Below are 22,367 nucleotides of genomic sequence, written 5' to 3'. Positions count from 1 at the left end.
AAAGTTATACAAGCACAATTATGACAGCATAGTATCTATATTTACTCCAAATATAATTATCACTTTATTGAAATTGCCTGCTTATATTTTTGTTTCCATCGTAAATTATAAGCTCTTTGAAATGAAAACAGTTTTGTTCACTGGTCAGTGATCATGGCACAAATAATGTCATTTGAATGGAAAGAAAGGAGCCAGGCAGGCAGGAAGGAAATGATTCTGAGCTGACTTTAGAACTTCCCTTCATTACTGTCTGGTGGACTATTATACATACTTAAAAAAACAAATCAAAATGCTGAGCTATTTATTTACTGGTTGTTTTTGTTTGCTTCTGAAACCCCTGTTGCAATCATTTCAGTAGGTGGCTTCCATGATTTTATCTGCCATACACCCTCCTCTAATTGCTTCTTCAAACTGTACTACTTCTGTGCTCTAATAACACTTCCCCGAATCACATTACCTGTTAGGTTTGCAGTACGTCTTCCTGAAAAGCATTAGCTTCCAAAAGAATGTCTTAATTAAATTTATTTTTCTGAACTTCACTCATATTTTTCAGAGGTATTAATGAACTCAGCAACTGCATCAATTGACCACACATTTTCTTATCCTGCTGTCTTTGAAAATTCTAGGCAGATCACAATTTGTATGTGCAAAATAATTGCAAGTTTACTGAACAAGTGTGGTTGGCGGGATAATGGCCCCAGAGATATCCATGTCCTAATCCCTGGAAACTGTGACTATGTTACCTTACATGGTAAAGAGACTTTGTAGATGCGATTGAAGTTAAGAACTAAAGATGAGAAGATTATTTTGGATTAGGCAGATGGACTCAATTGAAGCACAGGAGTCCTTAAAAGTAGAAGAGAAGACAGAAGAGCCCTTCAGAGAGATGCACCTGGAGAAGAAGCCCTGAGGATTCAAAGTGCGAGAGGACTTAACCCACCATTTGCTGGCTTGGAAGATGAAGGAAGGGGCTATGAGGCAGAAAATGAGGGGACCTCTAGAGGCTAAGAGTGGCCTTCCACCAAGGAAATGAGGTTCTCGGTACCACTGTAGCAAGAAACAATTCTCCTAGCATCCCAAATGAGTAAACGAGCCTCCAGAAAGGAATCCTGCACTGCTGACAGTACAAGGAGGCCCTGAATTAATTCTGTATCATTGCTGTAACAAATCACTACAAAGTTAGTGGCTTAAAACACTTCTATTTTACACTTCTGTAGTTCAGAAATCTGATACTGGTCTCACCAGATTAAAAGGAAAGTATTGACAGGCTGTGTTCTTTTTTTAGTTCTGGAGGAGAATCAATTTTTTGCTGTCAGCTGAGGGCCATTCCCAGTTTCTAGAGGACACAGCTTTCCTTGGCTCGTGTTCCACTTCCTTCGTCTTCAAAGTCAGTGGTGGTGACTCCTCATGTCACATCTCACTGACCCACTCTTCCACATACTACACTCAAAGACTCATATGATGAGACTAAGCCTTTTATCATAGTCTCTTTAACACAATGTACTTCATACATTTGCAAAGTCCCTTTTTCCATGAAAGCTAACGGAATCACAGACTCCAAAAATTAGGACACAAATATCCTTGGAAGACCCTTTATTCTAGTTACCATGGACCTATTCTGGACTTCTGGCCTACACAACTATAAGATAATAAATTTGGATGGTTTTAATCCAGTAAATTTGTGGTCATTTGTTATGGCAGCTATGGGAAACTGATAATTCAGAGATTAAATCAATATCCATATAATGCTTTATAGTCCTGAGAGCAAGGATTATACATATATGGCCTAATTTAGTTTTTGCAGTAAATAAGCATTTTTATTATTACCATTTACAAGTGAGAAAACTAATCAGCATTTCAGTGGCGTACAGATCAGGCCTGTACGTTTTGGAATTCTGACTTTCATATCCAACACTGGGTCCATTAACAAGATATTTAACTTCTTTAACCATATAGAATCTTATTCCACATGATAGAACCTACCTGATGCATTGACCTAAGGTTAGCTGAGGAATTCATAATGAAAAGCATTTATCATAGTGCCTAGGTGGCTCAGTCACTTAAGTGTTTGACTCAATTTCAGCTCAGGTCATGTTGTCAGCATTGTGAGATTGTGAGATTAAGCCCCAAGTCAGGCCCCACAGTCAGCAGGGAGTCTGCTTCAGATTCTCTCTACCTCTGCTCCTCCCCCCCTACTCTCTAAAATAAATAAATAAATCCTTAAAAAAAGAGAAAAAAGCATTTATCATGGTACATTACCCATAATAAGGATTCAATAAAAGATAAATACTATTTTTATTTATGGTGTCATGGATAACAATTATTTGAATAAGAAAATTAATTTCTAATGAAATGTCATATTTTCTGGACTTTCTATCGTGTTGTTTTTCTTTAATGACATAGTCGACAAATGTGCATAGAGACCATATTAAAAATAGAGTAAGATGTAACCTTTTAAGTCACAGGATTTTTTTTAAAGATTTCATCTATTCAGAGAGAGAACACAAGCAAGAGGAACAGCAAGCAGAGGTAGAAGAGAGAGGCTCCCCAAGGAGCAGGGAGCCCATTGCAGGGCTGGATCCCAGGATCTCGGGATTACAACCTGAGCTGAAGGCAGACACTTAGTAAACTGAGCCACCCGAGCACCTCACACAGGATATTTTTTTTTTTTTAAGAATAATTAATTTGAGAGAGAGCATGGACACACAAGCCGGGAGTGGGATAGAGGGAGAGGGAAAGAATCTCAAGCAGTCTCTCGGCTGACAATAGAGCCTGACTCCAGGCTCTGTCTCAGGACCCTAAGATCATGACCTGAACCGAAACCAAGAGTTGGAAGCTCAACCGACTGAGCCACTCCAGGACCCTCTATATCAAAAATTCATAGTATAACAGAAAGATAAGTATTTTAAAAGTGGTTTGTGGTTAAATAAGTAATAGCAAACATGTTTATGCCATGCGCAGGCTTTTTTGATGTATTTTTGGAAGTAACACGGAGTTACTAGATTGAGTAGTGACTAAATCAGGAAAAGTTTCTCTGAGGACATACTGCTTAATCAGAGACCCTGGAAGAAGAAAGAAGTTATCAGGGTGAACTGAAGAATAAAGAATCCAGGCAGCAGAAAGAAGAACTAAATAAGGAGAAGAGAGAAAGCAGATTATAAAAGACCCCTCATAGTCTGTGATCCCTATCAGAAACTCAAAGCTAAAAGCTATCCTTCAGTGCTGTTTTAGGCAATTAATCACACACACACACACACACACACACACACACACCCCTTCCAGGAACAAATATTCAATAGATGTGAAATAGGAATGTTCATGTAACATTTTAATATTGAAAACAAATTAGAACCTAGTAAATCTGTTTTTACAAAGTTTCACAGTTTTTTACCTTTTCACACATGATAGGCTTCATTTTACCTGCCCGACTAGGTTATTTAGTCATGGTATATCAGTTTTACCCATACTTTAATTTTCATTTAATATCCCTTTACTTTATAATTCAAGTTACACTCTAAAAATTCTTGGATGTGAGTAAGGATTTTGTCCTCCCTATATTTCAATAGTTTTTATAGACATGTTTAAACCTAACTAATCTTCATTATAAGGGTGAAAATAAGATAAAAAGAAGGAAACAATAGAAAATCAATATTATATTAGTGTATAGAGTCAGATAAGGGCATTAGGTTGAGCTAAGAAAATAGTTATAAAATCAGATTTTAAGAATATGGATTTGAGGACAATTGCTACTTTTGTAAACTCACCTCTGTGTGACTGAATTAATATATCAGCCAACTATCATCTTAGAAGTGTAACTCTTCACTATCTACAATTTAGGAGCAGCCAGGTAAAAATGGAGAAATGATGTAATCATATATATTCTAAACACTCCAGGTTTCAATTAACAAAATCATAGCTACCTGAGAACAAACAGTATAGTGACTGATACTGGCTCAGACAAGGGAGCCCAAAGGAAAAATATTTTTTTGTTAATTGACATAGATTTTGGATTTGGAGCACCATAACTGTATTCTATTTTGCTTTGTTCAGATAAAATTGAGTCTTTTTACTAGTTTTCTAACTTCTATAGCCATACAATTGTTTTGGCAAGAGAGTAGACTAAAAACAAAAATAAAGTTGACTTTTGAAAACAGACTGTTTAAGGGAATCATTGTATCATTTTCCAGTTCTCTTTGGTATATACTGAAATGTGATTTTTCAGGGCTTATATAAGGAGGGAGAAGAGCCTCCCCTCCCACCGCAGAAATTCACATAAGCTCATTCTTCCTCCACCCCATCTCTGATAATCAGGATCCCTCCTGCCTGAGTCTCTGCTTTCAAATAAATAAAAATCTATTATTTCAGAAAGGATTCTCTTTTTTCCAAATTTCATTCATTTGCAAGTATTTTTTTCATTTTGGATTATGCCCTTATATTTTTACTCTAGTGTGATTTTTAGTCAAATAAGAATATTTTCCCTAGAATATTAAAAAATAAAGATAGCTTAGTTTTTACCACTACTTAACCCTTAGTTTCAGAACCATATTTTTTTCTTAAAATTTATTGGATAGATTATATATAATACATACAGTGTGCCTCCCTTAAAAATTTAATAATTTTGGAAACTGAAATGCAGCAATCGTTTAATGTGCCTCTAAACTTATCAAGCCATCTAGCTTGAAACCTTGAGAATGAGTATGGAATTTTCCCAAAAGAAAAGCAACGTTTAGTTAGGTTAAGTGTCAGCTTGCTAGCTTACACTGTATAAAAGTCAATATGTACCAAGCCATATTAGTGAGTTTCATCTACACTGCTAGAAGGTTGTTGAACTCAATTACAGAAATGTGCAGAACTCTATTTGATGTGTGACGAGGTTAGGAGACCACAATCAATTAAAAAGAACACATGTATATCCTGTTCTGGGGAAACAGTTGTTATAGTATCCCTTGTTCAGTTTCTGCTTTTTTTCTCTGACTTTTCCTCTGAACATAGGAGAACAAAGGGCTTAATAATTCCCCAGTTGCATTTGGGATTGTTTTTGTCAGCAGTATCTAATAGGAAGACAGGAGATTGTTATTTTATATGAATGAAGCCTCAGGCGGCTACAATTAAACATGCTGTACTTTTTTTTCTTGTAGCAAAACCATTTGAAAATGGACAATATTTGGACATTTATGGAATTACAAGGGACCAGGCTGGAGAATATGAATGCAGTGCAGAAAACGATGTGTCATTCCCAGATGTGAAAAAAGTAAAAGTTGTCGTAAACTGTAAGTCCTGTCAACTTTTGTCCACGTAACTTTAGTGAAAAGATGAATATCTGACATATTCTGTCTGAATTTATGTTGCTATTTTTTCAGAGGTGCTCTAATTGATAAAAACCACCTATCGATAGTGGTAGTGTGTACATATTAGAATATCAATCAAATTGTTTTATGTAACATTCGTTGTCCCAAGTAATCCCACAGTAGTTCAGTCTGATATGCAGATGGAAATGTATACAAAAGCAGCCTAGTCCCTGGCATTCTAAACTATGGTATCTCTATCTCTAGAGGATGGTAGATTCATGGCATTTTCTTTGTTCTCATGAGTTTCACCTAGATTATATGCTGATTGAATTTAAGTGTAAAACTCCCTATCGAACCTGATGGAAATTAAATATGCTGGTCTGTACTCAAGGGGAAGAGCTATTGTGATATTTCTATTACGTGGGTTATTTAATTCTATTTAGTTTGAAAAATATTGAGAAAATGCATCAGGAATATTCCCATGAGCATCATTATTAGAGCGATACCTGCAGATCTACGAATGCCCTTATTTTACACCCTCTCTGCATGCATCTCAAACACTGGTATCAGATATTTTTTACTAACATCCTATTTTATATCTTATTATCCCAATAGCAATGATTGAAATAATCTGTATTTTTCAAAAATACCCCCTTATTTCTCTCTCAAAAATTTTCACATTGTTTAACTTACTCAAATAAGATACTCTTAGGATAACAGTATTTTACTAAAGGTGTTTATAAGCTATAGCTTCCAATATTTTTTTTCATTCCACTTATATACCTTTATGCATATAGCCATTGCTAATAATGCACATATCATTAGAAGGAATCATTCCAAATATATTACAAAACGCTTAAACTAAGTAGGTGGGTTTTTTTTTCATATTAATATGAGTCTTTTAATTTCATGGACCAAAAAATAACTATGAAAACACACCTGACAGTGGAGTGTCTGCCACAGGAAATCACTGCCATCAACTAACACTTGTGAGTGACTAATCTGTGTATTTGGGGTTGAACTATCTCTTTGAGACGAAACAAATGTGCATAATATCAGATCAAGAGGTGGTTTGTGGAGCAGAGTTTCTCATATTCTGTAGACAAACTTTAGCTGATCCACCAAAGAAGCTGACCAAAAATGAAAATCAACTCTACTAAACCAGAATCTATGGGGCATATGACCTGGAAATATACATCTATAATAAGTTTCTTCTGATTCTCAGGACTCCCATTGCAGGAGCTACTACTGCTCATCCTTCTGGAACTCGCTGAAATAGAAATAATAAGCAAGTAAAAATTCCTGATTATTTTATCACTAACTGTATTTACCTGACATAAGTCTACTGATTTTATTGTTGAAGGGTTGGAAAAAGATGTAAAGAAGTAATATTTTTAGAAGTGAACACTAAGAAATGAAAAGGTAGAGTCCAACTGTCAGAAAATCAAGGCACCCCCCCACCAGTAATGCAGCTCCTTCAGCCCTCAGCCCCAATATATCTCTAAAACGATGTCTCCAATGGGGATTGAATAAAAAACCCAGCTGTTGTATGAGTTCTCGGGGTCCTGTGCTCCATGTATATAACCCACACTTGTCTTTGTATTCACTTTCTCTTTCATCCTTTTTTCCCCTCTGTCTTTAATTCCTTGTCACTTATCATTTAATTAGATCCTCTTTTTTTCCTGGAAAAATGGGAACCTTGGACAGAAAGGTCAACTAAGGAGACAGACATGTGGAGAAAATTGAAATAAAAGAAAAATAGACCAACCAAATGAGTCGACATCTAAAGGATCTGGGTGTAGAAGAGAATCTACATAAAAAGCTGGACAAAAACTGGGGAAACAAAATGTCAGGAATTGTGAAAGATTGGCCACAGTTTCGTGGATGCTGGCAGAAAACAGACAAAGGGCAGTTTGTTACTCATGATAACAGTAGCCAGAGTATTGTCTTTTTATTTTTATTTATTTATTTTACATCAGGTCCCCGAGCTCTAGTTACTCCAGAGTGATACAAGGAGGGCTAGGTGACACCGATTCACACAGTGGGTGTATGTAATAGCTGAAGCTTCCTGAGCTTAGGAAAGTCGGTTTTGTTTTGTTTTGTTTCATTTTTATAATGGCAGCAAGCAAACCGCCCCTCTGCTGCTGAGGGAGAACTTATCTTTATTATACTGGACTGTAAACAAACCTGCTGTTTGCTGCATGGGGAGAACTACTTCTGTCTTTCAAGACTGTTCACTACACAAACATTCTCAAAAAGATAGTCAGGAACCAAAGCAAGTGTTTGGTGTCTCTGCTTCCAAGATGTGTGGAAAGAGGAGGAACTTTTGGTGAATTATCTTTCAATACAGGACAAGAGCAAGAAGGTTTGAAGAAGAGCGTAGATATTCCATCAGCCGAACGGGATGCCTCAGTGGCTTTTGTAGGGTGCCAAACACCTAAGAAGAGATAGGAAAGAAGACTTTGCTAATCAATTTCAATTTAGGAAGGAAAAGAGGGAAAGTTAAAAAAAAAAAAAAAAAAGGAGGTGCTTTTGAAATTATAACTACTGGGATGCCTGGGTGGCTTAGTAGGTGGAATGTAGGACTTTTGATTTCCACTTGGGTCATAATCTCAGGGTGAGCTTCAAGCCCAGCAGGGAGTCTGCTTGGGATTCTCTCTCTTCCTTTCCTTCTGCCCTTCCCTCTCTACTCTCTCTCTCTTTCTCTTTCTCTCTCTAAAATAAATAAATAAATTTATTAAAAAAATAAATTAGAATCATGGACTGTATTTTTTTAACAACATATTTCAGTTAGAAAAAGTACAGTCATAAATGGAAACAGTGGTGCCAACATAATATTAATACAGCTCACATCTTTTTAAAAAGTGAACCCAACAGGACTTTTTAATGATTTTAAACTATCAGTTTTATCTTCTGCTCCTTCCTAAATGATACATTTGATAGCTCACCTTTCCCTAAATGTGCCACAAACAATATCGATTGACTAATTAGATTTATACATGTGGGATCAATATTTTACATAACTGATGAGTTCTGTTCAAACTTCTGGTCAAGACCTAAATTTTGCCTTAGTTTGGAATGATTATATCACACAGATAACAGTGATTTCTAGCCGTGTAGGTGTATAAGTGTATGCCTATATTGTGTTCCTGGTTATGAAGAGGTTTGTAAAGTGTTAATTTTGTGAATTTGTCCCTTTAAAAGTCAAAAATTGAGCACTATCTATGGATTTTACTGAGCTGATTTCCCAAAGGAAATTAGCCAAAGCCTACTGAATAAACTTTAGTTTGTCAAATCCCAAAATTGAGCACAGTGGTCTCTGTTACCAGCACGGAACTGCACATCTCCTGATAACCTGATGATTCCCTGAAGATAGAATCGTGCCAAGTCGAAGGCAGAGCTTCTTTTCACTGTTATTAATCAATATGATGTGCATATAGAATTGCAGTAGCTTTGTGAGGTATAATTTGAAGAGAAACTTTGTCCCTTTTCCCAAATGGGGTTCAAGATGAAATGTAATAAATTTTCATAAGCTCTGGTAGATGCCGTTATGCAGTAAGTTAATTTGAGAAAGAGATTTAGATTCCCTTTGAGTTAGAAATGTTTAATATTTTACTATTTATCTAAAATGTCTGCCATATATATATATACACACACACACATATATATAAACTACATGCATACAATAAATTACATATTTGCCATATACTTTGTATCTATAGTACTTTCACGTGGATTTCTATCCAATTTAATTAAACAGCAATTTAGTGGAATAATTAATATAATTGACTTATTTTATATTGATAGGGTGAGTTGGTTAATTGAACAAATCAACAAATTTTGAATTATTTACAGAAAGTCTTACTTATTATAGGATAGTAATGCAAAGCTTGTTTCTGAGTAGGGAGATTTTGTAGGTGATTAGTCTCCTTGTCTTTATGTGTACTTTCTTTTATTCTTTTATATATACATATAAATTTATATTTTTAATATATATACATATAATATATAAACATATTTGTATGTATTTTTACATAAATATATATATACACATCTACATACGTATGTTGTATGTATAAAATTTTCTCTTTTTTTTCTTTCTTTTTTTGAGATTTTATTATTTATTTGAGAGACAGTGAGTGAGCCAGAGAGAGAGCACAAGCAGAGGGAGAGGGAGAAGTAGGCTCCCTACTGTGCAGAGAGCCCGATGTGGGCCTCCATCCCAGGATCCTGGAATCATAACCTGGGCCAAAGGCAACTGCTTAACTAACTGAGCCACTTAGGGGCCCCATAAAATTTTCTTGTCAAAATGAAAAACAAGGGAAAATAATAAAAAGGAGTTGTGACCTTTATCATAACCAGATCTTGAGAGATTAAAACACATAAACACACAAAACAAGAAAGAACAAATTTTAAACTGGTTGATTAGCTAAGCCAGAGGGAGCTAGTGGATTATAGTTAGATTCTTTGTTTTATTTATTTTTTTTAAAGATTTTTTTTTATTTATCTGACAGACAGATAAATAAGTAGGCAGAGAGGCAGGCAGGAAAAGGGGGAGGGAAGCAGGCTCCCTGCTGAGCAGAGACCACCCCCCCCCTCCCATGCAGGGCTTGATCCCAGCACCCTAAGATCATGATTGGAGCTGAAGGCAGAGGCTTAACCCACTGAGCCACCCAGGGGCCCTGAGATTCTTTGTTTTAATTGCATCCGTATTCCACTCCTAGAAGCAGCCTTAAAGATTTTAGTCCCATAATTTTAATCGTTAACTGAAAATGGAAGAATAAATGAGTTCCAAAAAGCTAATAGATTCAACTAAATTGTAAAAGACAGAAACCTGTGAAAATCTGGTTTAGAAAGCAGACACCAGAGTCTAGAAAATCACCAATGTTGACTTATTAGAAGCCAAAGCTCGAAGCTGGAAAATTTAGAAAGTATCAAAGACTAATAAAGTAAGGAAATCTTTGTAGGGAAGCAGGATCCCAGATATTAGAATTCAGGAAAGCCTGTAAGACCTTGCCCTTCCAAATGAATGCGTCCGTGGAAGGGTTGGGTTCTCTGATCTTGTGACAACCTGTTCGTTCTACGTACTATTTATGTTATTCTTTCAGTTAGTAGTAACCGTTTGGGCAATAGTGGGCCTTATGGTCAGATATTACTTACTTGAACACCTGTTGTATAATTTACTTGGTTTTCAGACCCTGGGAAACCACTTTACCCCTGAGTCTCAATTTTCAATTATGTAATTTAGGGCAATAATGCATAATTATCAAGGCTGGTTAAGGATTAAATGAAATGATATACATATATGGTGTCTGCCTCACTGTAGGCAATTGAAAAAATCTCTCTCTCTTTGGATATATTTACTCTAGAATGTAAGCTCTATGCAGTAAGGGATTTTCCTTTCTTTTTACAATGATATGTTCTTATCACATAATAGCAACTGGTCCATAGGAGGCAACCCCCCCAAAAAATAGTCATTGATGGAGTAAATTACTAAAAATATTGGTGTTCTCCTAGTGAACCATTCTACTAGACAGAAGAAAAAATATTGTTTGTTACATCGTTACATTTTTTTCTCCCAAAACAATAAGTAAATAATATGTTGAGTAATTTACTTCCAATATAATTTTTTAACCAAATTATTCAGGTAGATTTATTCATTTTTTTAAAAGATTTTATTTATTTATTTGACAGAGAGAGATCACAAGTAGACAGAGAGGCAGGCGGGGCCGGGGTGGGGGAGCAGGCTCCCTGCTGAGCAGAGAGCCCGATGCGGGACTCGATCCCAGGGCCCTGAGATCATGACCTGAGCCGAAGGCAGTGGCTTAATCCTCTGAGCCACCCACGCGCCCCTCAGGTAGATTTAATAAAGATAACCTGACATTTATATAGTGCTTTCACCACAGAGAGGAAACACTAATTCCATTTTTTTACAGATAAGAAATTTGAGGATCAAAGAGATTAAAATATTTAATAATTTCCCTTATTTTCAAGAACAAAGCAGACGTGAACAAAAGAAAGTTAATTAATAACAACAACAACAACAACAAAATAAAGTCAACCAAATTAAGGTAAAAAGATGTCCAGACATGATTTCAATTTTCACTCAGGACAGTCAGATTTTAAATTGATTATTTTATTTGGTATCAGAAATGTTTTGCACACACAATTTCTAGTAAAATAGAATTGAATATTCTTATGGTCAAACAGTAAAGATATTTTTGGGTGTATTGTGAACTAAGTTTTGATCCAATAAATCATAGGCACATATTTGTGCATTTTTTTGCATCTTATACATATTCATTTATGCAAATGTGCACTTTATCTTCCACTATAACTAGCTCCAAACATGTGGGAAAGAATGTACCAATTAGTGTAACTTAGTACAATTGTATCAAAGCTTTAAATGAGAGGTCCCTGGGGAGAGGGAGGAGAGGGAAGCCTTCTAGGGAAATGACCAACTTTTTAGTCTATTCATAACTTTTCTTCAAAACCTTGGAAGTTAGGCAGACATCTCAGACTTAAGACTATAAGAAATTTCAGATGACAGACAAATACCTCGAATAAAGAGAAAATCCCACCATTCAGAGTTGGAATGGGTAAGATACTCTTGTAGAACTAGAACCAAAATGAATATTATTTGAATTCATAATTACTACATTAGCTCTTATTTCTGGTTCCATTTTATGCCTCTACCTTTACTTTACATTTACCTCATCTTTCACATTTGCTTATGATTTAGGCTACTGTCCTGCGCTTTATTTTTATTATAAGCTAATTAACATTTATCTGAAATGAGGCAGAGTATTAAAAATGTGTATTGTTGTCTGTTAAATAAAGTATTAGTTCATATGCCATCTAGAGTAATAATGAAGCACTTCATTAAATCTGCATTTATATGTGTATTTATTGACCTGTTTGCTTATTGCTTACCATGATATTATCCAGGCTTTCGTGCCTGGGATATTGGTCTTGAAAGAAAGGAGGACGATAAGAGAGACACATGGTTACTATGGTGTGGTAAGTGCTTTGATAAACCATCATTAAGTACGACACAAGGCTATCATAAAGGCACAAACACAGCCTTGGGGTATCATGGAAGGCTTCTTAAGAGGCCTGATCCTGATGAAATCTGAAGGTGAAATTGAATTTGACGGATCTTTTTATTATTATTATTATTATTATTATTATTATTATTATTTTTAATCAAGGGAAGGGGAGTTTCGACAGAAACAGCAACCTTAGCTTAGGCCCATAGGCGTCAGGGCAAGGCACGGCTTGGTCTGTTGGCTGCAGTGAGCTGGATGAGACCAGAAAAGGGAATATGAAGGAGGGTGGGTACCTAAGAGGGAAGAAGGCAGGGCCCCGTCGGAAAAGAGATAATGAATCTTCACAGGCAGACACAGATCCAGCTTCATAATCAAAGAATAGCTATGAGATGATGGAGTTATTCAGACATACATTTAAATATCAAGAAATGTATTTAAATATTTTTATTTCCTACATCTATGGAGTATACTTGGGTGATTTCTGTTTTGTCACGGCAAGGGCAAAACTAAGGCTTAAAATGATAACTCTAGCTAACAGAGATATGAGGAACTAAGAAATTTGAAGGAAAAATCCCTATAGGTATTGAATATTGAATATGAGAAACTTATGGATAATCACCCAGAAAATGTATTTTTATTTTATTTTTTTTCAGAAAACATATTTTTAAATAAAACATTTCTCCTCAATAGAACAACACAAAAAGCTAAGAATTAAACCTGTTCTTTTCACCTTGGGACTCCCATGGCATAAAAAGTTCAGATTTAATTCTATAGTTATGTAATTCCTCAGTTAAAGTAAAACTATGTTATTAAACATGCAGTTAAGGAATACATGAATTCTTCTATTGAAGGAGGCATAATTGGTCCTTTGTTTTAAATCTTAGACATACACTTCAATTAATGACTAGTGTGCCAAAACTATTTTTACTTAATGAGGCTATTTTTACTTAACGAGTATACTCCCAATTTAAATTAAATATATTCCCCCATACTTTTATCTTAGTATTGAGAGTTTTAGTATTAAGGATCTATGAGTGATCTTTTACCCTTTTTTTTTCTCATGGAAAATCAAAATGTATCTGCAGTAAGCAACTGTGCATATTTTTATTATTCTTTTTTTTTTCTCAAAGTGAAAGATGGAACAGTGTACTTGCTTTAATACATGAACAAAACTTTCTGCTACATGAGAGAGTGTTTGTTTTGTTTACAGTTATTTCTGAGCTGTCATTTATCAGTTCAAAAAATATACTTATATATATGATTATATTTTATATATATATATATACATGTATATATATATATATATAATACCTAATATATATTAGGTAAAATAGAGTTTGATTATCAACCAGGAGTAAGAAACCAATTTCTAACAAGATGGAAGTGCTTTAGGTTGAAAATGATCCCATGCTAAAGTGATGAAAAGTGGTGACAATCAGCAAAGGGACAAATATATATATATGTACACATTTATGTGTGTGCTTCTCTGACATGCCCATCTAGATTCATGCTCTAGGAAGACCCCAAAGGGCCAAACTCTGAAAAGTACAGGCTGGTTTCTTCTGAATATATTCTTCAAACTCATTGTGAAAGTTCAAAACTTGCACAAACCTACAGTGTGTAGACCTGTGTGTGTGTGTGTGTGTGTGTGTGTGTGTGTGTGTTTTAAAGATCTTATTTATTTGACAGAAAGAGAGATCACAAGTAGGTAGAGCAGCAGGCAGAGAGAGAGAGCGGGGAGCAGGCTGCTCGCTGAGCAAAGAGCCCGATGTGGGACTCAATCCCAGGACCCTGAGATCATGACCTGAGCTGAAGGCAGAGGCTAAACCCACTGAGCCACCCAGGAGCCCCTAGACCTGCGTTTATTTAAAACTAACATTATCAGCATATTTCCTCATCTAATTCAGTTCTTTTTAGCCAAACACTGAGAGTCATTTGTAGAATGGGAACAACAGAGAATTAAGGTTTTGGGGTCTTTTCTCTATTATCAAGATTAAATTTTACAGGAATTGTCAAGTATCTTTAAGTCTGCTATTGAACATATTTGTATGTTTTATGCATATGTGTGTTGTGTGAAGGGAGTGAACGGGGAGTGATTATTAGTACGGTATAAATAGTATAAATAGTATAAATAGTATAAACAAAGAGAATATAGGGGTGCCTCAGTGGCTCACTTTGTTAAGCTCGACCCTTACTTTGGCTCAGGTCATGATTTCAAGGTCTTCAGGCTGTGCGCTTAGCAGAGAGTCTGCTTGAGATTCTCTCTCCCTCGCCATGCTCATGTGTACTCTCCGTCTCTCAAATAAAATAAATAAATTTTCAAAAGAAAAACAAAAGGCAGTATGTAGTAGAGCCATGGGAGATAAATTTGGAAGAAAAGGGACCAATTTGTGGGGAAACTTGCTTTGCGTACTGGAGAATGTTCTGCCACAAGCCCCCACTCATTCCTTTCTTCTTTTTCATACTCATTTTCTTTTGCTTTCTCACCATCATTCACACATTACTACTCTTTCTCATTATCTTTATTTCTATTCTTTGGTTTCCTCACCTCTCTTTCCCATTACTTCCACCCATATATGTAATCATAATAAACCAGTTTTTGAAAGAACTTCTCATGTATATAATGGAAATCAGCAATGAATCTTATACAGTCATCTGGGAATCATCTTAAATAGACAGATCCACTCCCCATACTCAGTTTTTCAGTTTATATTATATTTACCTAAAAACAAGTGTGTAAAATGTTTTTTTTATTTACATTTATATTTGGAGATTACGAGGTAATGAGAGTGACACAGAAAGACAGAAGATCTAAATTCTATTTTTTTTTTTAAGATTTTATTTATTTATCAGAGAGAGAGGGCGAGAGAGCGAGCACAGGCAGACAGAATGGCAGGCAGAGGCAGAGGGAGAAGCAGGCTCCCTGCCGAGCAAGGAGGCGATGCGGGACTCGATCCCAGGACTCTGGGATCATGACCTGAGCCAAAGGCAGCTGCTTAACCAACTTGGTTACTTAACTAATCATAGAAGTTTGGACAGAGAATTTAAACTTCTACCTGTTGATACCCCTATTTGTAAAATAAGGGAGTGATATCTCTATAACATCCCCTAATTCCAAGATTCTGATATGTTTCTCTAATCCAAGTATCCAAATTTTAGGGACTGCATGGATTCAATTCCCAGCACACAGGGAACAAAGGCTAAAAGCAATGTTTGGCTTCAGTGTCAAACATTCTAGATAATCTATTTTATTTGTGAATTCTTTGAGAAGTTATGAAGAATAATTTTGTTCTCTCATGCACTGTTGTCAAATTCAGAAAAATTTGTTTTTCTTCTATTCTAAAATTTTAATTTTGTGGGGACGCCTGGGTGGCTCAGTTGGTTAAGCAGCTGCCTTTGGCTCAGGTCATGATCCCAGTGTCCTGGGATCGAGTCCCGCATCGCCTCCTTGCTCGGCAGGGAGCCTGCTTCTCCCTCTGCCTCTGCCTGCCATTCTATCTGCCTGTGCTGGCTCTCTCGCCCTCTCTCTCTGATAAATAAATAAAATCTTAAAAAATAAATAAATTAAATAAAATAAAATTTTAATTTTGTGGAAAGAGTAAGTACAACAATGGAGAAATAAACTTCAGAGAATTTCAAAGTAAGGATTCTCATTACACAACGGAGTGTGATAGAGGCTAGCAAAAATAGGATTTGGAATTAAACGTGATTTCTAATCCCCACTCAGTCACTTTGGAGTATTGGAAAATTAGTTAACTTCTTTGGGGCAGTTCCCTTACATAAAAACGAGATAATTATACCTACCTTAAAGATTTGTTCTGAGGATGGTTATATATAAAACAATGAAGTGGATAGCACAAGACAACTTTCTATACTGTAAATATTTGTGTATAGCACTGGTCACATTACCCTATATGTCTACATATCTACTTTAGTCTGTGGCTTCTGTGGCCTGTTAGCTCTTTGAGGAGGGACACGCCTCTTATTCACCTTTGTGATTTAGGTAGTATCACACAGTGGTTAGAAGGACAGGGTCTGGAGCTGGTCACCTTGACTTTGAACCCTAGCTCTGCTGCTTTTTAACTGCTATGTGAGCTTGGTCAAATTATTAAGCTTTGTGTGTGTCTGTATCTTCAACTATTAAGTGGAGGGGGGTGCACCTGGGCGGCTCTGTCTGCCTTGGTCTCAGGTTATGATCCCAGCGCCCTGGGATCAAGCCCCATGTCAGGCTCCCTGCTTGGTGGGGAGACTGCTTTTCCCTCTCCCTCTGCCACTCCCCGTTTGTGCGCTTTTATTCTTGCTCTCTCTTTCTCTTTCTCTATCAAATAAATACATAAATTCATTTAAAAAAAAAGTAGAGGAGTATAAGTATTACCCCAGTTAATACATGAAAATGTTTAGTGTACATCATTACTCCCAATACTAGCCACAATTTCTGGTAATAAATATCTGTTTGAGTGAATGAATGAATAGCCACATGGAATTCTGTAGCTGATAATGACTGTGAAATCACTGTGATTCCCTCATCCTATGGATGTGTGCATGTGGGTTCAGGCAGCTTTGGAAATTAGATCATACAGTTTATAGAACTACTCAGAATGGAATCCTGAAATCCTGATTCTAGGTCTGAGGCTATTTCATTATACCTTCCTGACTCCATGTAAATCAAAATGGAATTTAATTATTTTTAGTAAACTGTGTAAACTCCAGAGACTTTCCAAAAGATAGTATAATCTGAAGGTAGGGAGACAGGTTCGCTGTGTGCAATGAGGGAAAGATTCGGATAACCAGAATAGGCACAGGTGTTAGCTGTCAGAATGGCTGACGCTGAAATCAAGTGAAGAACCGAGAAATTTGGGATTCTCGGTGAATAGATAAATAATAAATAATCCTGAGGAATGATGCTGCACTCAAAATAAGTTTGTTCACATATTGTCTGAAATGAGAGCTTTTGTTTTATACTGAATGTAATGAAGTCTGTGTCATGCAGCCTTCCTGCTTGCTGCTACACAGTAAGGTTAACAGCAGTGCAAAAAAAAACAAGCAAATAGAAACAAAACAAAACAAAACAAAAAAAGAGGGGGTGGTAGAAGAAGCCTACCACCATGCTGGGGACATGAAACAGTTATGGTTTTCATAGGTAAAACGAATGATGATAAAGCCTTATTTAGCACACTTGGTCATTCCACGTTTCAAATTTACTGCCCTGCTCTTTTAGCCATGAGATCATAGTTCATTCAATTTAGCAAAAAGTTAAAAGTGGTTCGGTGGCAATTAATATCTTATGCCCAGTTCCTGGTTGTTTCAGTGGTAAAGAATTTGGATAAAATTTCTAAGTTTTTATATAACATAATGAAACATATGAACTTAATACATATTAATTCTTTTCTGCAATAAATCATACTTTTTCCCCTAGTCTAAACAAATCAGCATTCTGTAGCCTAGAACAGATACTGAGAATGTTTCTGCATTTAGTGCATTAGTTAGTTAATGCATTTAGAGCTAGTGTACATTTCCATAATAGGGCAGAGGGGGTATAATATCAGTAATTAAGTAAATAAGTAATTCACAAATGCTCTACTTGTTAACATTGTTTCACACTTCGTAGTATACTGGTTTTGCAAACCCCTCTTTTGTTCTCGTGGATGTCAAAAGCCTGCTGAAGCTCAAGGCAGTTCACGTGCAGATTGCAATCTTTGCTGAAGCCTTTCATGAGCTGTTCTGTACAGCCCAACAGGAAACAGATGAATCTGATGATGTATGAGTTTTTTTGAAGACAAGTTATATAACTCCAAAAGTCCAGTGTCCTGATAAAATTTTCTAGATTGCCCATGTGATAGAAATTTCAAGCTATTTATCAAAATCTGTTTTTATATCCTTCCTCATCTGCTGCTTGGACTAAGTGTCTGGACTGCATAGTTTTGGTTCTGTGACTGTGTTCCAGCGAAAGAAATATGAGCAGATGTGACCTGGGCGCCTTACAGCCTTGGTTTATAACAACTTCCCATGCATACTTCGTGCTGTTCCACTTTCTGGCTACCAGGGATGGTAACCGTGGTGTGACCTTGAAAGTTTCCTCTTGAAGAGGACAAAGCTACCATTATCTTGAGTGCCAGATTAATTGTATGCAGAAGGCTAGCCTACCCCCTTAGCTCATTTCACTTTTACTCTTTCACTGATCTGAAACATTATGGACTATTAGATGAGTGAGAATTAAACTTTTTTTGTTGACTTACTGCAAGTTTTAGTCTGTTTGTTATTATACTTTAGCCTTTCCTATTACATCCACATCTATAGGCTCAAATTCTCTGTAAAGAGTAGAAGCTTTGAATCATATCTTTCTTTAAAAAAAATGTATATATATATATATATATATATATATATATATATATCCCAGAAGCAATGATTAAAAACTCCCTGGGAAGAATAAGGAGATAATGGATCTCTCTTTCTTCCAAGGTGAAGCATAGCCAACTGAATTTATATTTGCAAATTCTGTCAGTCCTGGTGAGAAAAAACAATCTATGAATATCATGCCTTTGAGGCTTCATATCACTTTGCTGAAAAAAATACAGTTCGATTCAAAATAACATAAGGCCATCAGCTTCTGACATGAACTTGCCTGAAAAATATGACTCGAAGACAAAGAAAAAGGAACAATTGCTGCAAAATCTCCAAAACCTAAAACAGACCCAAAGCCAATATTCAGAAGGAATTTGAACAAATAAAAGGCTCAGAGAGTTGGGAAAAAACAAGCAAGCAAGCAAACAAACAAAACAAAACCACAATGATGTACCTTGCTTAGTTTCAAAGAAGAAACAGCCCTGCCTGCCTGAAAGAAAACAGGATTTTCTCTCCCTTAGTTTCTGTTTCTTGGCTCAGAAACTTCCAGAATCTACAAAGGCAAACCCAGACAATCTCCCCTCTGTATATGGACGTAACTTTTGAAGGCAGTCAGATTATTAGTCCCTTGCTTTCAACCTACCCTCATTTAGCCACTGAGCTATTGATTTTCAAAGAGTAAGTTTTTACAATTTAAAACTCTTTATATAGGAAGAAAAAAAAAAGAAAGAAATAGGAAGAGTATGACCATGACCATGCTGAGGATAGCTTTTCATTGGCTCTAAGTACTATAGTATCAGGGACTAGAGGTAGAGGAAGAACTAAAGTAAATCTTGCAAATTATATTTGGTTCATCCTGCTAGACCCAGGAAAGAGGAGGACAGTTGTGACCATAAACATGCTCTGCACTTTGGCCTAGGAAATGCTCCAGTTAGAAATCAGGAAGACAGGGGTGCCTGGGTGGCTCAGTTGGTTAAGCGACTGCCTTCGGCTCAGGTCATGATCCTGGAGTCCTGGGATCGAGTCCCACATCAGACCCCCTGCTCAGCAGGGAGTCTGCTTCTCCCGCTGATCTCTCTCCTTTCATGCTCACTCTCTCTCTCTCAAATAAATAAATAAAATCATTTTAAAAAGTTAAAAAAAAAAAGAAAGAAAGAAATCAGGAAGACAATGAGTGGAGTATTTAAACTATGTACCTGTCTGCTAAGAAGCAGCAGTTCAAATCAAAGCAGAACTTTGCACATTAAGAAATCGACAGTTGGGGGAGGGATGGGGAGTTAAGCAGATTCTCAAATATGCAAAAAAAAAAAAAAGCATATTTAAAAATAAAACTCGAGGATGAATATATCATTTAAATGATGGGCTACAGCAAAAGGGAGAAAATGTTAGAAAATGTTTTTAACATATTTAATATGAAACAAGAAGACATCTCCTCCACAAAAACGGAATCACAAAATTATAGAGAAGAGACTGAGATAGAGGGACAAGAGGAAAAACAATAAGGTGCATTATAAAGATGACCAAGTGTGATGCAAGGAAAGCTGGTGACATGTTATTTCCTCCCATCAACCCCTCCTAGTATTAAACACTTAAAATTGTTAGATGTTATATAGACTGTGGAAAATATGTTCTTTATAACATGGCTAAGCTTGTAGTAATATAAGAAATACATATTAGAAGTCTGAAAGTACCCCAAACTGCTATTCTGTGGGGCAAGTTGCCCTGACCAGCCTTCTCTGAAGGTGTGGAATCTCCCTGGCCATAAAGGTGGGGCAATGAAAGGTGACCCACTCAGCAATGAAGCAGGACACAAACAAGAAGAATTTATCCAGCTATTCCTATCCCTGTCTTCACACAGGGCAATGAGACAGAGAAAGACAGTCACAGGAAAGAAAATTATTTCTGAGAATTCCTATAAGTTTCTCTCATGTACATTTGGGGCTGGATTCATACTCCCTGTAGAATATAAGAAATGCTAAGTAGAAATCTAGTGTAGGGGCGCCTAGGGGGCTTAGTGGGTTAAAGCCTCTGCCTTCAGCTCAGGTCATGATCTCAGGGTCCTCGGATGGAGCCCCACATTGAGCTCCCTGCTCACTGAGGAGCCTGCTTCCCTTCCTCTCTCTCTGCCTGCCTCTCTACCTACTTGTGATCTCTGTCAAATAAATAAATAAAATCTTTAGGGGAAAAAAAAGAAAAGAAAAAAGAAAATTTAGTGTAATGTAGATCTAGGGTGACTGGCCCCTTAGATGCCTAACAGAAGAAAAAGTATTATTCTCTGTAGAAAACAGTTTAAATATAGGCCTCAAAAATTTTTACAAGTGGTATTCAAGAAATATTACATCTTAATCAAAATTCCAATGCACAGAAGAGAAAGCAAGTCACTAACAGAAAAACAGCAAACTGTATTGTAAGATAATACGAATATTGGAAATATCCCAAATAGGATACTAACAATATACTTAATATACTTAAAGAAATGAAAAGAGAATTAAAATGTTATGAAAAGGGGCACCTGGGTGGCTCAGTGGGTTAAAGCCTCTGCCTTCGGCTCAGGTCATGATCTCAGGGTCCTGGGATCGAGCCCTGCATTTGGCTCTTTGCTCAGCAGGGCGCCTGCTTTCTCCTCTCTCTCTCTACCTATCTACCTACTTGTGATCTCTGTCAAATAAATAAATAAAATCTTAAAATAAAATAAAATGTTATGAAAGAATATGGAGCGATTCAAATTGTTCAAACATGTTTTATGAAATATCTTAGCAAACCAGAAATATATTTAGCTGACAAGGGCTCTTATGATAAATTATAGCAAATATCATATACATGGATGAAATGTAAATACATTTCCTTTAAAATCAGCTAAGACAAGGATGACCACTTTCCTTACTTTTCCTAGCCAGGCTAGAACAATAAGACCAAGAAAAAATTAGCAGTGAAAGTATTTGACAAGAAGAATTAAAAATGACATTATTCCAAGATGATGTCATCACCTATATGCCAGATCCAAAAGGATATATAGATAAACTAATAGAATAAATAAGAGTTTATAATGATTAATAAATATAAAATCAATATTCCAAATCAAATTATATTACTGTAATTCAGGAAAAAGAGCAAATCCAATTGGAAAAACAATAATACTTAGACTATCGATAAAATATAAATGTATTGAGGACAAATCTAACAGAATATACATATAAATTACTTAAATACATTAAAGAGGACCTACTTAAATGGAGAGGCATAACATACTCAGAATGTTTTAAAGATGCCATTACCCTCTAAACAAAACACAAATTCACTAGAATTTGAATAAAAATCAAATTTTTCATGAAACTTCATAAATTAACTGTAAAATTTACATTGATAAAATAAAAAAATTATAGAGAAAAAAACAATTCAGGTGGGCGATACACACCATAAGATATCACAATATAACTATATAATTATACATATATATTATATATAAAAGTATATATGTGATACTGTATATAGTTATATATATCTGATATTATGAAACAGTGCAACAATAGACAAATACACAACTAAAGCAACACAGAGAGCTCTCTAACAGATCCATAAGTATATAGAATTCTGATATATGAAAGAGAAGATATTGCAGATCAGTAGGGAGAAAAATGAACCTTTAAATAAATGGTTTGGGAGCAATTAGTTTTCATGAATAAAAAAC

The 22,367-nt window shown here is 35.9% G+C and overlaps 1 protein-coding gene across 1 annotated transcript in view; it reads left to right on the top strand.

The window, feature by feature from the left end:
- The window catches only part of NEGR1 (neuronal growth regulator 1), an 860,988-nt gene that overhangs the window by 570,538 nt on the left and 268,083 nt on the right, over positions 1 to 22,367 (top strand). Inside the window, exon 4 of the mRNA XM_059375117.1 lies at positions 5,139 to 5,270. Coding sequence (XP_059231100.1) covers positions 5,139 to 5,270 — 132 coding nt within the window. The remainder of the gene's footprint in view (positions 1 to 5,138; positions 5,271 to 22,367) is intronic.

Source organism: Mustela nigripes, chromosome 14 (genome assembly GCF_022355385.1).
Source record: "Mustela nigripes isolate SB6536 chromosome 14, MUSNIG.SB6536, whole genome shotgun sequence".
In the NCBI taxonomy this organism is placed as follows: domain Eukaryota; kingdom Metazoa; phylum Chordata; class Mammalia; order Carnivora; family Mustelidae; genus Mustela; species Mustela nigripes.
Note: the sequence above shows the minus strand (reverse complement) of the source record. Positions and strands in the feature narration are given on the sequence as shown.